At 38.5% G+C, this 16,992-nt stretch overlaps 1 protein-coding gene across 1 annotated transcript in view; it reads right to left on the minus strand.

Annotated features, from left to right (window-relative positions):
* Parpbp (PARP1 binding protein) overlaps positions 1-16,992 on the minus strand; it is a 45,276-nt gene that overhangs the window by 10,373 nt on the left and 17,911 nt on the right. Inside the window, exons 5-9 of the mRNA XM_085843076.1 lie at positions 16,291-16,461; positions 14,937-15,091; positions 5,028-5,208; positions 2,054-2,232; positions 1,198-1,279 (exon numbers count right to left, since the gene is read on the minus strand). Coding sequence (XP_085699202.1) covers positions 1,198-1,279; positions 2,054-2,232; positions 5,028-5,208; positions 14,937-15,091; positions 16,291-16,461 — 768 coding nt within the window. The remainder of the gene's footprint in view (positions 1-1,197; positions 1,280-2,053; positions 2,233-5,027; positions 5,209-14,936; positions 15,092-16,290; positions 16,462-16,992) is intronic.

A 16,992-nucleotide genomic window follows, 5' to 3' on the forward strand; every position in this document is an offset into this window, starting at 1 on the left:
ACACTTTCTGCTTGTTTGTACGTGACAGCATCTTGCTGTGTACCACATAATGGTCTTGAAATCATGTTTCTCCTATCTCAGCCTCTCTATTAATAGGATTGTTTATTTGATGTTTTTACACTATACTATGGTTTTCAGAACAGCTTATATAGTTCAAAATTATTTATACAGCCAAAAGAATTGTAGACAATTTGTGAGGTGGCTTGTAAGAGAACAAAGAGTGAGACTGAATGTTTTGCTTAATGTTTATAATTATTGTATCAATTTTGAAGAAGAGGACCTTATAAGTTACTCTTTTTCTGAGATGAATACTTTTCAAAATCATCACAGCCAACAAATCAGAATCTTCCCCTCACCTAACATCTGTGCCACCCTTCAAGCAGAACCATTGTTCATTGAAACAGTTGATGAATGACTTCATGGATAGACCATCTTAATACACACACCATTTCTTAAATGAATGTAACCTGTTCCCTGTGAGCTGAGAATGATGACAATCACTCAAGTCAAATAGCTTTGACCATAGCAGGAAATCTGATCCAAATTATTGTGCCTAAAATTCATTCCTTGGAGTAGCAGAACTGTCAACTCTTAGCTTAGCTACTATGGAGGTGAAATCCTTGGTGATGTGAGGGACACTGAAGTACAGCCTTATTACAATGAACTCTAATGTCCAAAAATGGTTCTAATTTTGGGTTTGTACCACAGTAAGAACCAAGATTTTAAAGCTCTACTAAAATCAAAACAAACAAAGAAAGAAACAAAAAGACTTTATCTATTTATGTTCATTTAATAACATGTCCACCATTTTTATGATAAAAATATATATTGTGTTGAATATAATTTTTAAAAAGTCTCCATTCTGTTAAAAACACTAGACAAACACCTAAGGACACTGCTTCTTTGTTTTTCTTTCCACTTATCCACACACACTGATGTAATTGTTGCAATAGCTACTGCTTACTTCTTTCTTTCTTTTTAGTTTCAGTAAATTAAAAAGCCACAGATAGGTTAAGATTATATAAAAGCAATGTTCTTCTACACAATCTGTCAATGCTAATTTTTCATTTACTCCTTGTTGTGTTATGTGAATTTCATAATTACAAAATGCAGCCCAGTTTTATATATTCATTTCTTTCAAAATTCATTATTTCAAAATGACAATATCTATCATTTTATAACGGAACGTTCCTATACCTTATTTTTCTCTGCTTGCAGTGACTTATGGATTCGCTCTCTGAGAGGTTTAACTGATGTATTCTTCTCTTGTGTGGGAGACCTATGCGGGGAAAACAAAGAAACATATTAATAGGGTTTGGATGTGTCTGTCTTTTCAAACTGTACATTTAACCGCCACTGAGACACCAGGAAGAGGGAAGGCCTTTAAAAGGGCTGAGGGCAGTGATTTGGATTAGTGGGAGGTAAGGCTCTCACCAGAACCCACTGCGCCACCTCTGCTGCTACCATCACACCAGGCCTCTGGTTAACTGTATCTGCCTATGGTACTTATTATGGCTGCTGGAACGATGCCATGGCCATGTCAAGGTCTTCATATAACACCAGCATTTACTGAGCAAGGAAGCCAACAAATACTGACCCTGCTATAAATATGGTGTGTATGCCTCATTCTGTTATTACACAGAATAGTGGTCGATAAAAAATGTTCAAGTTTGGGAGTAGAACTTTTTGCTACTTGTTAACTGAGCTCTCTCTGGCATATTTTACAATTACTCTCGAGTCTCAATTCTTCACTAGACTTTGGGAACGCTACTACAAAGAATTGCTTTAAGGGCTGTGAATTAACAAAGTTCTTGACATATACCAATACAAATAAGTATTTTTTATGGCATATAGACCATATATACTGGAAACACTCTTTAATGTCACATTGTAACTATAACTGGGCTACAGTGACATGCCCAGTCTTCCTTTAGTTTCTGTTTGCTTTTTCCTACCATAAGTGTAAGTTCCTCTGGTAATCAACAAGGTACTTTTTATTTAAAATAAAAACAAGTCAAGTTAGGCTTTCACACATAACTCCTGTATTACATACCTAAAGAGTGTGAGAACAGATGGTCCACTGTGAGGAACTGTACTTTCGTCATTGTACAAAAGCTCTGCTTTATTTCTGGTTGGAGCACTGGCTGCATCTTCATCCAAAAGGACAAGTAAAATTTTCACAGCATCTCTGCCACAGTAGGCGGTATCATGGTTTATAGCAAAAGATTTTGGCTAAAACAAAAATTAATTTTAAAGTATACATAATAATCGCACCAGCTAAGTGAATCAGCCACACATTTCTATTTCGAATGGCACTCTTCTTTTATTGCTAAAATCACAGAAAATCAGCTATAAACAGTGGATTTAAGATATGTAGACATTTCTCCTTTAAGCCACACTATGATCAATCTTACCAATTTTTAGACATAAAAGAATATCATCAAAGGAAGACATTTGTTTCTGATGTGAGTACCATTAGACTTTAAGATAGAAAAATCTAATTACTACCTAGTTAGGCCTCCACCCCATGACTTTACCTCTTAATCTCTGTGTACTTTTTCTCTTATACAAAAGGGGCTGGGGTTCTGGCAATCCAAAACAAACTCACATGTGCTTAAGACCACCTCAAGAGCCAGAAGTGGTGGCGCATGCCTATGCCCCACACTGGGGAGGCAGGTGGAGGCAGAGCATGAGTTCAAGACCAGCTTCAGTTACTTAAGTTGAAGATCAGCCTGGCTTATAATGAGACCCAGTCTCAAGAAGGCAAAACCAAAAGATCTAAGTAAATGAAAAATTAAGATTATTCTATGTTCTAAGCCTTATTTTAAGAAACTAAAGCTTCAAAGGTAAAAACCATACCTTCAAAGAAATCACAGCCTCTTGGTAAGATAAATAGGCCATCACAGTGCTGTAATATTTCCAGTGTGCACATAACTGTGGTGGAAGCACCCATAAGACAATGGTCATTGCTGTATGTAGTGAAGGACAGCCTCAGAGAGGAGTCACAGAGAGAGAGGAGGGAGCTCAGAGGTGAGGGAGGAGGAGAAGTCTAAGTCCCTAGGTGAGAAGGAGTTCCAGTAAAGGACTCTGAAGAAACCCTGCATGTCATGCACTGATGTTATGGGGTGGCCGGCTACAAAGGTAAAATGTCTTGCTTTATTAAGCAAGTACAATAATCTTATTTAAACTTTAGAAAACTCAATTATAGCAATGTGCAAAATATATTTTACAGTAAAATTTGTCAAATATAGACACGGCTGGAGCAGATTAGAAGAATACAATGACTTAGTTTTGAAATGAAATAGCCTGAACTAAAGGGCACTAGAGATAAAGAAGACAGATTTAAAAAGAAGAGCTGAGTAACCAGTAACTAGAGAATAAATTAATGTGATGGGTAATCTGGATATGCAAAATTAGATACAGGTGCATGTGAACATACACTCAGGCATTTTTGTTAGGTTTGAAATATCCTGCTAACTGCCCACTGCAGGACTCTGAGGAGACACTTAACTTGTCTATGTTCATGATGTAATCACCAGCAAAAGAGGTGCCCTGCCCTCTGGGGTGAATGAGGAACACAGTGCCTAAATATCAGAGACAATCTTCAGGTGGCGCCTGTGTCATCCCCTCAGCGTGCATCCAGTGGTTTGCTTTCTTGTCTCTAATTGGCAGCTCAGGCCACCAGACGAACTGTACTGTACAGCACTACTCAAGTAAAGCCAGGAGCCTACCACGACCTGGTCCTTACCACATAGTTTGCCCATCAGGGTCAGGACGTGCCACACTGCTAACAGCACCTTCGCTGAGTGTCATCTGATTGGGTTTTTAAGATTTGTGATTTAGTGGGAAACAAACTAACAACAGGTGGCTTGTGTCAGGATTCTGATGCCTATGGATGGAAGCTGGCACTGAACGAAATGAGATGGCAGGGCTCCTGGCTTACACTTGCAGTGAGAGCTCCCTTGGGCTTTGTGCCAACACAGTCACTCAAAATGTTGGCATGCACATGAAATAAATAGGGGAGAATCCCAGGATCTTCCCCATGATGCCTTTGAAGTCAATCTAAGAAGCCACATTTTTGCAGGAAAATAGAAAAAAAAAATGATCACCAAAGCCTGTGGGTGAAAGAATTAATAAATAGGAAAAGCAAGTCTTCCGTCCTGTACTGCCTTCCATGGTAATATCTAATGAAAGGGCCTCTGTTAACCAAATAAACACTACAATATAGTCAGGCACAGCGACTTATATGTGTAATTCCAGCATCAGACGACTATGCTAAGAGTTTGAGGCTGGCCTGGGCTACATAGTGAGTTCCAAACCAACCTGGGCTACACAGTAAGACTTTGCTAAGAGTTTGAGGCTGGCCTGGGCTACATAGTGAGTTCCAAATCAACCTGGGCTGCAGAGTAAGACTGACTCAAATAAAAACAAAGAAAGAAAGAAAAAAAAGTAGATCAACTATAATATATACTCTAAGGTTCTGTTCTGTATTTTAAGTTATGGTAGCAATAATCTATTAAAATTGACTATTGATGTAAGAAAGCCAAGGAAGAAGTGCATATTGTATAAGATTCTCAAGTATAAGTAAGAGTGAATTGTAATCAACTGGAAATGTAGTTAGTAATAAAAAATTATATAGCTCTACAAATGAAAACTAAACTTCTGAGTATAAAACCTGGTCTAATGGGACTGCTGCTGTCTTGCAGAGAGAAGAGTACTGGCCAAAAGCCAGACTATTATTTTGAATCTAAGTTAAACAGAAAAAGAATGGTATTATAGGAATAATTATTGAAAAATAGCCCTAAGCACCTTAAGTATTAACAGATACCAGAAATTACCCAATGCCTTTTTAACAAATACATTCTCACTAAAGATGTTATGATTTAACCTAAGTTCAACATAATCCTATTGAGAAAATTAAAACATAGAAAATACATCTTCTGACTTAAGTAGCAACAACAAACAACTTCTGCAATGAACAGAAGAGATTATGTTTTATATAGGACAATAAAAAATAAATCCTTTACCGGGACAGGACTGATGTTGTTGGCGCTGACAGCTACACCTTCTTGAGAATTAATAATATTTTTAATCCTCAAATTCAAATCCTGAACAACTTCCTCTACTGCTTTATAAAAAGGCTCCCCACTGCTGTGGCCTTTGATCAGCTGCATCTTTATCGCTGATAATATCCGACTCCCTGCAAGGCTGGAAATAGAAGTTAGAGTTTGCTTGTAATCGTTTTGTAAGTGATAGTATGCTTATAAGCTTCAAACTTACTTCTCAGTGCTAATCTACACCTTTCAAAAACATAAAAATAACTTTGATCTTATAGATCAAACAGCAAAACACTTAAGGAAAAAATAAAAACCACGAGAAATAAAAAGTTTTTCTAAAACCCAAAATGTCATACATTACATCTTCCTTGATATGAAAGCTGAAAAAATATGTTAACTATGATAAAATATAATAACAGTCCAGATGAATTTCTATATACCTGAAATACTTAAAGTATGTACACAATACTAAGACAACAAAAAGTCACTTAGAACAGCCTAGAATGTTAATTAATCTTAAAACCAACTTAACAAGCTTCTATTGAGTCTCATAAAGATTAAATAACTTGTCCTAGATAACATGATGCTCCAGGAAAGGAGGAGGGAAGAAGAAAGCTAACCCAAAAGAAATACTATACCACCATACATGAAGGACTATTAGATATAGAAGAGGAAATTAAGCAAGTCAATATTGATCCAAAACAAACCAAAACCTAAACTAGCTATGGCCAGTAGACTAGTATCTTTCAAAACCTGCAATCAATGTTTCTTTCTATGCCTGAATTTAGGTTGCAGCTCCTGCTCTACAGGACTGGCATAGGTCCAGTGTGAGAAATGCACAGGAGGATGGGTCTTGATCTGTTCTAGAGAAAAAAATAGAGGTGTCCAACAGTAGAAGTGGGGTTTCCATTGAAGTCATGAGGTATCATTAGAAAGGCTGTGTCCAATGAGACAGCAGTCTGGTTTGACGTGGAGTCATAACAGTGCTGCCTCTCTGTACCTGGGGCATGCTACTAAGCTTCTCTTCTGTAGTAGCATAAAGGAAAACCTAGCAGCTGATGTTTTCATCCTCAATACCCTACAACTAGATTATACATCTTAGGTATTCTAGCAAGCATGTGAAGTAAGATTGATCAGGTAAATATTTGGGTCAAGAGGAAAGGAAAATAAATGTATGAGACAATCACAGAGAACTGAAAGTCCAATGGGGAGCTCACTAGCTCAGTCTTTGACATGTTTCCAAGCATAAGAATCTAACACCAACTCCTGGTGCTAGCTTCCTGAATCTCTTTCTCCAAGAATGGTGCTATGTAACTGCATTGGTGCTGCAGTAACTTTTATGCTAAACAATGTGGGAAGCATTTCATGCAAAAATCAGCTCTGAGGAAGGAATCTATACCTTGAGTAGACATCTGAATGAGCTTGGTAAGACTAGAGGAAAATCTTCAAAGATCTCCGACTTGTCCCTGGGAAAGAGCTAGTGTGGTAAGCTGTGACTGGTAAATGAGCAGGATAAACAGTCAATTCCTGGAGGCAGATTTGTTTTAGTATTGCTTTCAGCGGGTAAAGTGCAGAGAGAGCAGAAAGGTGGAAGTGGCGGACAGAGAGGTCCACATTAGATATAGTACTCAGGAGATAGGGAGCTACTATGACTCTTCTTATATGTAGCCATTTTACTTTCTAATTTGGGAAAGTTTTTCTAAAGATTTTTCCTACAGAGACAATAGAGAAATCAGATTGCTTTGAATTTATTCATTATAAACAGAACAATAAATTCTACTGCTTATATTAAATGTTTTTTTTAGAATCTTTGAATTTTGTACTAATATAATCATATGACTACCAAATAGTTTTATTCCTTTTAATTATTTTACCTACCATTTATTTTTCTTGCCACACTGATTTGAACTGCCCATCAAATACTGGGCTGCAAAGACATGGGAGCTCTCACCTGAATCTTAAATTGAATGCTAAGACAATTTATAATAACTAGGATTTTATAGGAACCCTTTTATCGGATTAGACAGTCTTCATTCTTTACACTTTACACTGAAGAATCATCCCTGCAGGGTGATTCTGTGTTCCTCTCAGACCTGCAATTTGAACTGTCTCAGTACTCTGCCATAGTATTATTCGTGGCTATCCAAAGAGAATGTTTTTCTGGGCTGGAGAAACTCTTTCAGTGGGTAAAATGCTTATCACACAGGCATGAATCCCTGAATTTGATCCACAGCATACAGATAAAAGGTCCAGTGTAATGGAGTGCTAGAGGAGTCACAGAGCTAGGAAGGTAAAGAAAGCAGGCCCCTGGGACCATGCAGCTACCACAGTCTACAGGCGAGACCCAGATGCCAGTGAGACCAGGCCTCAGAATCCAAGGTGAACAGTTCCTAGACAGGTTGATCTCTGGCACCCCATTCACATGTCCACACCTTCACTCACTCTCTCTCTCTCTCTCTCTCTCTCTCTCTCTCTCTCTCTCTCTCTCACACACACACACACACACACACACACACACACACACACAATACAATCTCCAGTTCTCCAGGTCCACTATGTGACTTGCCCCATTTTTGACTTGTCTCTCTGACTTTTTTTCACCTGATTCTTGGCCTATATTTTATTTACCTACTCATGCAAAGCATTAAGAAGCATTTAAAAATGTTATCCAGCATTATTAATTTTTTATTAATGAAAGGGTAATGCCTGGTATTTTGTCTGTCCTACTTCTGTAACCAGAAGTCTAGGCTGGTTCTAGGAATCAGTTCACTTAAATAAGAACATTCTTTTCAGCTATTACATTAAACTTAAACTTATTTTTCTTCTAAAAGAACAGACAAATTGGATGAACTATAGCCAAAACGAATCCAAAGTTAGCACCTTGGCACTTTCTGTTTTTTCTGGGAACTACTCTTCTAAAAGAGTTTTGGTAGGAAATTCTGTAAAGTGCTTTGGTTTCATTTATTTGTAAAAATTATTTACAGTATATGATACATGCTCTTAAGTCATTCTATCACTCAGGATGAATATAAAAGTCATGGTTTACAGACTTCAATGATGTGAATGATGTGGCTTGGTAGTGACAAGCTGCTACTACTATGCCTAATTTATTTTTCTTTACATGATGCATGTTTATGTATGTTAATGATGTGGTGGTTAACTATTAATGTACAAGAATTGATAAATGTGCAATCGGTCCTTTTCAAAAAACTAGTATTAGTTGATCATAATGTAAAGCCATTAAGGATTACTACTATAGAATACACTATATGCATATATAGCTATTGTATGTATTGTATCAACATTTTAAACTAAATGTTTTATAGTTATAAGTTCTGAAGTCTTGTCAATCATGTTTGTGTAATTCTGATTCTGGTTTGTTTTCCCCTAACTACACTAGACTTGTTCTTATAGTCGTGAAATGCTATTCATATTGTTGTACCTTACACGATTCCTCATGTTACAGAGCCCTGTAAGTGATGATGCAAATAGTAATGGGGAATTTTAGCACAGTAGCTACAATTCACAGGACTTCTGCCAATTAAGGTAATGCTGGGTGAGGTAATACTGTCCTGGGAAAAATTAAAAATGCTCTTCCAAGTGGTTTGTAAGTGTATCCCTTTTATTGAAGTAGCTATACTTCAATTTTCATGTTTATTAAAGCTACAAATAAACTAACAAAAATTTTGAGCAAAACACATGAAACTCAAGAAGGAAGAACAAAATGTGGATACTTGGATTCTTCTTACAAGGGAGAACAAAATACCCATGGAAGCAGTTACAGAGACAAAGTTCGGAGCAGAGACTGCAGGAACGACCATCCAAAAACTGCCCCACCTGGGGATTCATCCCATAAACAACCACCACACCCAGACACTATTGCAGATGCCAACAAGAACTTACTGACAGGAGCCTGATATAGCTGTCTCCTGACTAATACAGAAGTGGATGCTCACAGTCATCCATTAGACAGAGCACAGAGTCCCCAATAAAGGAGCTATAGAAAGTACCCAAGGAGCTGAAGGGATTTTCAGCCCCCTAGGAGGAACAACAATATGAACTAACCAGTAACCCCAGAGCTCCCTGGGACTAAACCACCAATCAAAGAAAACACACAGAGGGACTCTAGCTGCATATGTAGCAGAGGATGGCCTAGTTGGTCATCAATGGGAGGAGAGGTCCTTGGTCCTGTGAAGGTTCTATGCCCCAGTATCGGGGAATGCCTGAGCCAGGAAGCGGTAGTGGGTGGATTGGTGAGTGGGGGGGGGGGGTAAGATAGGGGATTTTCCGAGGGGAAACTAGGAAAGGGGATAACATTTGAAATGTAAATAAAGAAAATATCTAATTTAAAAAATTGATAGAGATTCAAAGGATAATTAAAGATGAAAGAATGTCTTAGTTGTAGATCATAAGAATAAAAATTTTCACATTTTAGGAAGAACGTTATCATTTATTTTACCCCATTCCTTCTATAAGAACAAAATTGCTGAATTCTCAAAATGGTATAATTCATTGCCGGAACTATTTCTAGGGAAAGATTTGCAAGACTTATATTTCAACTACTTGCCAAGGTTAAGATGTTGGCCACTAGCAACCATTCTAAACACTGCTACTGTGACTGATTCATACATTTCCTGATAAAGCAGCCATTAGACTCTCTAGTGTCTATTGGTAATCCAGTAGCTCCATTCACACTGCTGCTTTTAGAACCTGGAAGCTACAGAAAGAAGTCTTGGACCCAATCGTCAAGGCGTTCTGGGCTCTGTGCTGGCTTTACACCATCACCAAAAGTTTTTGAGGGAGCAGAATGAGACAAGGGATAGAGGGCGCACGAGTGGAGTGAAAGGAAGAATGACTTGTCCCCAAACATACCTTCTTGCTAATATAGATAAACATCCAAAGGAGAATTAGATCAGAGATTTACACCGTAGCTCCCAACCCCACCACACTACAGTCCCCGGCAGCAAACACACGGAGACTGGCAATGAAAACAACAGTTCAAAAGGAAAGTGGCTGGCAGAAATTCTAGGCAATACTAGAACAAACATTTCAGCTACGTTATCACTCGGCATTTTACTGAATACAGTGTCTGGCTCTGCCATTATGTATTCAAGAATTTGATAACTATTTGCTTTAATAGTTTTTAAAGTTGAATATGATTAAAGGTGCATTAAATAGTATAAAAACTCTTCTGAAGTATTTTCAAAAAAACAATAATTAACAATACATGAGACAGGTAATTTGCAGCCAAATTAATATTCTGTAACCACATATTTAGCCTAATATATAACATAGGTATTCATTAAAAAGCTGTGTGGTAAGCCTAAAGTACATTTTTAAATTCTTAACAATAGAACCTAATTAATTTATATAAACTGAAGCTTCCAAGGCATTTTTCAGGTAAAAGTATAGCATGCATTTTATGGTGGCATCTACTGGCAAAATTCAGAAATGCAGCCAGCTTAGCTAAAATGGCTTCATGAAGAGTGGGCAGAGGACAATGATTGTCCAATGGCATTTTCTTCTCTGCACCCCCCCCCTCCCACCACTCTATCTACCTATCTTCATTCTTCCTTGGAATAAAAGACCATATACTGCTTCCTTTATAAGGCAAGCACAAACTTACCCTCGGATACAAGAATTAAATCTATCTTTATGTCTTAAGTTGTAAGGTGAAGGAACAAAGAGGAGACAGAAACCAGAGTGAAAGGTGGGAGTTAGATTATACACACTGTATGTACATGCTGACCACAATTCCTGAGGTCTCGTCCTGTACCTAGTATGGAATCCTGAACTATCAAAAACCATTTCAGAAAGATCAATCTGCCTTACCTCAGTGGCACTAAAAGGATTGAGCCGTATAAAACAGGAGGCAGGATGAACAACTCAGAAAGGTAAAAGGCCCAGAGCAAAAATGATAGGACTGAACAGGACAGCAAAACCCAGACATGCTGTAGCTACAGGGATAGAGTCATGAGATAAATAAATATAAATAAACAAACAAATAAGTAAGAGTCAAGTTAAGGCAGAGACTTAGAGATATGTAAGACTTAAACTTGGGTAGCTGGAGCCACAGGAGTTATGAGAAGACGCTCTAACAAGTGACCAAACATGAGGAGTCAAACCCTCCTGATGGTAACCAAGGACAGATCCCGGAAGAGCACCGACAGAAGGGTAGGAAGGAGAGAAGTGTGAGACACTGCAGAGTACACAGGAACTGTACTCTACTCTGTGCCAGAGACTATAAGGGCCGGTACAGTCCAGTGCCAACACAGTGAAGGCAACCAACAGACTCTTACACTTGCTGCCCAGGAAAAAATGAGTCAAGCCTGCCAACAGAGAAGGGAAATAAAGAATAGCACTTTTCATGAGTCTGAGCAGAAAGATGCAGACAGAACTGGAACAGAAGCTAGCTGAAGTTTTCTTACTATCCTGATAGACGATGAATAAAGTACAAGTCAAGAAAAAGAATAAAAGTGTAAGATGAAATGCATAACTATAGAGTAAACGTTCACTCAGCTAGTGGCTTCCCCACATCTGGCTCACTGCAAGTTTATCCTTTAGATTAAGCTCAATTGCAACATTTTTCTAGGCATGCTTTCCTGACATCCTTATCACAAGCACCAACAAAGCAGGCCAAGTAGGTCCTTCTCACTGTATCTTTTCCACCTAGTCTTTAGTAATCTTGCTATTTTGAATTATAAAATTAACATACTGTTTAAAAAGAAGAAAACAAAATTGTTTAAGTAGACTCCCATTTGAAGACATTATTTAGATACCCACTTCTTCAGTGTCTTCCCCAGAAAATGGGGTAATTATTCATGAATGCTTTAAATAAATGGCTGCTAAACTGAAGAAATATATTCTCTCATACAAGGTTGCCTATAAAAGAAGTGCATTTCTAACCATTTGGTCTATTTTCCCAACCATACAGTCCACCAAAATTTTAACTGATTTATTAGACTGAATGTATGCATTTATCTTGCTTCCTCCCTAAACCTTACTGAAGTCAAAAAAAGAGCAAACCAGATTTTTAAATACATTCAGAAAAAGAAAATAGAAGACAATACTAGTAATAGTAGAGTCATTACATCAACTACCCAGAATATATATATATATATATATATACATACACACACACACACACACACACACACTTTGATAAATGCAGGTTCAAGGACCACCAGTGCCTGAAGACCCTGTAGCAAGAGATGCTGAAGACCTGAGGTGCATGTGGGACACTGGTACCCTAGATCCTCTCTCCTTCTCAGCAGTGAAGCCAGTGTGCCTCTTCCACCGTCACATGGAAGGCAGGGACACCCGAGAGTAAGCAAGGCAAGACCCAATCCAGGGACAGCAAGGGAAAATAACGGGAATAAAATCTTCACAGAGAACTTGGAGCTCAGTGTCTGCAGGTCCATCACAGGCCTCAATTGCAGCTTTCAGAGACTAACTGATGGGTCTGAGGAAACATTTGGAAAGAGTCAAAGAAATGATGCACGGTTATCTGACATCTGCAGAGTTAAGTCCCTAACCACAGGGCCGACTGGTCACCAAGTTGTCATTAAGCCCACTATGCATTAAGCCACTACTGGTCAGCTTTCCAGGGCCTCACTTTTAAGTAGGAAAATACAGGTTTGAATCACCATCCCTTCTGGGAGTCCTAGACAAAAGGAAACAGGACAAAAGGAAACTCTAACCAAAAAAATCCTTAGATAAACAAGCACCGTCTAGATAGCAGATAAAAACGGAATTCTCTTCTTCTTGCTTTGTTATGGTTGTTGTTTGTTGCTGTTGTTGTTCACCCTTAAGGGAAAGTCTCAGACTGGAGCCCGAGGCAGTTTTCCTGTCTCAGCCTCCCAGGTGCTTGGACCATGTGTGAGTCAGTACATCCAACTGAAGCTAAATATGGTTAATAATCTTACAAAGATATGATAAGACCATGTCAAATCAAATGTGGGGATGAAGGTGTTGGTTTCCTGTTTGCTTTGTTGTTCTTACTGTCAGGGTTGGGGGAGGGGGTGCAGAGCAGGCATGTCACAACAGAGGCAGAGGACAACATTCAGGAGTTGAGTTTCTCGTTCCACTGTAAGTTGCAGGAATCAACTTAGTCATCAGGCTTTGGCAGCAAGTGCCCTTACCTGCTGAGCTGTGTCACTTGTCCAAGTGTTTGCTTTTGAGAAGCCGTGTGAGCAAAGTAAAGCTTTCCAATAGAAAGTAAAACTGTGAGGTCCGGGAGCAGGGCAGAGACAAAGAAGATTCCAAAGGTGCTGAGGAAGCTTTCTAGTCTAGTTCCTCTTCTCTCAAGAAGGCCCGGCAGGCGAAGGTATGCAGTGAACACTAAAGGAGGCTGCAAAAGGAATGTCTGCAGGGCAGAGGATGGACTAAGGAGACTGCAGAAGGAATGTCTGCACGGCAGAGGATAGACCCATAGGAGGACAAATATTAAATCTGTCAAGCTTGATAAGTAATTGATGAAAAGTGAACAGGAAAGGAATCCAAAGAAAAGGATGTTTTGAATATGGAGTATCTCCCTTGGACTCAGGTTGGAACAGTGGGGCCCACCTGGGAGAGTTGTTTGGGAAGGGTGCAAAACCTCTCTGAGGAAGTGGTCCACTCGGGTGGATCTTGCGGCCTTATACACTGGCTTAATTTTCTTTTACACTCTACTTCCTGAGTACAGATACAATACAACCAGCCACCTTCCTGCCCTTATGTGATAGATACCCACATAAGATACAATGCAATTCAGAACAAAACCCTTAAAAATATGGAATTGGGGGCTAGCAAAATGGCTCAGTGGGTAAAGGTACTTGCTGCTAACCCGGACAACCTGAGTTCAATCCCTGGATCCACATGGTAGAAAGGAATGAATCTTGCAGACTGTCCTCTGATCCCCAGTTCCACATCATGGCACATATGTACCCCACCGCACCCATAAAGGTACACACATACGTTAAACAAAAAAAGAAAACAAATATGGAAGTTTTAATGAATAATGTGGGATAAAGTGGAAACAAGCCCCTCAGGAGATGATAAAAGGATGTGTATCAGGAACTGAACTGATAAACTCAAGTCCAAGCTCTGCCACTCAACAACAGCACAATCCAGAGCACACTGCTTCATCCCCACACTGCAGTCTTCATCTCTGAACTGACAACGCTAACGGCATCCACCAGGTGAGGCTGTATACTGACCAAGGGATTAGCTACAGAAAAGGGTTTAAAGCAATGCCCAGCACAGTGTTCAGTAAGCATCAGCTACTTTTATTTGAAAAATGCTGTGGCTCACCAATCAAAATGACAGCAATCTGCAACAGCTAATAGGTACAAGCTACTCCAGTCCCCCAAAATGACTCTAACACCTAACATACCGCTATTATAAATGCACGTTTTCCTGATTTAAAAAGCATGTTCATCTCTAATGTCACATAAAAAAAATCCTAGATAAACCAAAGATGCGCAGATGTAAGAAGATGAAAAATAGCAAGAACCAGAATATGGAATTCATTCACTTTTCAATTTTCTTCCTCATTCTTTGTGTTAGTTTCCTTTATTGCTAAGTAAAACACTTCTTAAAAAAATAACTTGATCATTTCCAGTTCTGAAAAAAAAAAAAGTTTCTTCCAGATAACAGTAAATAATAACTATCTTAACTAAACAAACTCAATTTGAATATATCTGGGTTTTCATACACACAAGACAGCTATTTTGAGGACGGTCATGTAGTTATGATTTCTTCATTTTGCTACTTTATTTCTTCTACCTGTGCTTTGGTCCCATGCTTGGTGATTTCAGTATTATCTTCATTCCTACCTCTGAATCTGTGAAGTTTTAAGGAGAGATTAACAACAAACATTTATGATTTCTAAATGGTTACCTTGGATTTGGTATCTTTCCAAGAATTTCATCTAGCTTGTCAATGAAATTAATAAACGCCGCCAGGCCTTTTACATGCGCCCACAGAGGATCTGATGGTGACGGTGCATATCCTTTTCCTCCAAGCTCCAATGTCCTGATAAATGACGTGGCCATCTGTGAAGGAATATGGACCACTTAGCACCTTGTAAAGATGTTAAAGGTTAAACTACAACAGAGATCTTGAAGCTGGGTACACTTATGTAATCCTAGGGATGCAGAGTCAATGAAGCACACTTCGTGGATCATGTCACACGCTGAGGAGCAGCTAATCTCAGGAGCAAGTGTCATGTGGACCCCACAGGACACAGGGTGAGACCGACAGCTAGTAGCTGGGATGAAACTGATATGTCAAGTCAGATGTTGAAGCAAGGATAAAGGAATGTGTTCATAGTAAGAGCAGACCCTTGCCTGTGCAGATTTTGTTCAAGAATATAGTTTCATTTATACGGAAAACTAACTACTGAAATCATTACAGAGAAGAAATTCATTTTCAATGTCAACTACTCCATTGTTTCCAATGGAACCAAACCTTTATTTTACCTTTGATATGAAATAAGATTTGTACCAGATAACCACTAGATTCCAGCAAGCTTTTACATCCCAGGATAAACAGCTGAAAGTACTGTCTTTACATTGACAAAAATGTGTATGTGATAGCTAACTGAAGAACATCTCCATCAAAAAGATGAAATGTTCCAAAAACAGTATCTTCCAAATTACCCTTTAAGCACATTATAGAATATAAGTAACTTGTGGGGAAGTTGTATGGTCAAACAGCTTGAGGAATCACAGATGAAGTAACAAGGTTAACTGTTCATAAGACATGTTGCTTCACTGAAGGACTTCTCAAAGTTCCTGATATACAGGTATGTATCATGTAAACAAACATCACATATGCTATGTCTGACGATTTTTGCCCTTAGAAATACTTATTCAAGAAGAATCTATCAAAGCCAGGCACAGTAATGCATGTTTATAACCCAGCATTTGTGAAATATGGGCAAGGAGATTGAGAATCTGTGATCACCTTGGGCCACATAGCCAACCCCTCATGGTAAAGAAAAGAAAGAAGGAAGGAGAAAATAAGAGCGAAGAGGAGAAAACCAGTACATTTATTTATTAGGGGTAATGGCCTAAGGAATATATTTTTGTAAGAAATACTGCTTAACAGAAATTCTTACTTGCTAAACTTGGAAGACACAGGAAAAATTAAAACTCAATGGCTTTTCAAATACGAAGATAAAAAACATAAACGAACTACTTAAAAATTGTTTCATTATAATGACAAGCCCTGAAAATGCAAGCATCCATACCAGAAACATAGACAACTGTTTCTCTCGAGCAGCATGCTTCAAGTTGGTGAAGGCCTCTCTCCCCAGTCCTCGATCAGGGATGTTGAGAATGGAAGCCAAAGCCAGGTCATTCTTTGAATTCACTAGCAGGCTCAAATATGAAAAGAAAATTTTCTTTACCAATACCCGTACCTATACAGAAAAGTATTCGTTATTTTCTTTATTGCAGTTGTTCTAGACCTTTTTCTTAAATATATATGCAGAAAGAACATATAGAATCATGTAATCACAACTCTGCATCCCATTCTTTAGGCAAAAGGAACAGCTAGACAAACTGGGAACAAATTGGACAGTTAATATATTCTTTCTTACTGATTGAACTTAATAACAAGCAAATACTAACTACAGTGGCTACTAGAAACTTACCCTTACAAAGTGATATAAAAGGATACCTCGCAACAAGGCCTTTCTGGTGAGATTTCACCCTATTTCCCTGTATAAGCCTGCCAGGAAATAATAGCCAAGGACACAGTTTTAGAACCTTACAGCAGGAGCCATCTTGCCACTGGACCCAAGTCTATATCCTATTGTGATACCAGGCACAGAGCTACAGTTAAATGCTTAAGTTTTTGAGAACTATTAGATAATGACTTTGACATAATGAAATAACCAAATATCAAAATGAATGAAATAAATGTTTAGAAAACAATGAAATTTAGTGAG

The sequence above is a fragment of the Mus caroli genome, unplaced genomic scaffold, assembly GCF_978045245.1.
Source record: "Mus caroli unplaced genomic scaffold, Mus_caroli_1 scaffold_9, whole genome shotgun sequence".
NCBI classification, from domain to species: Eukaryota; Metazoa; Chordata; class Mammalia; order Rodentia; family Muridae; genus Mus; species Mus caroli.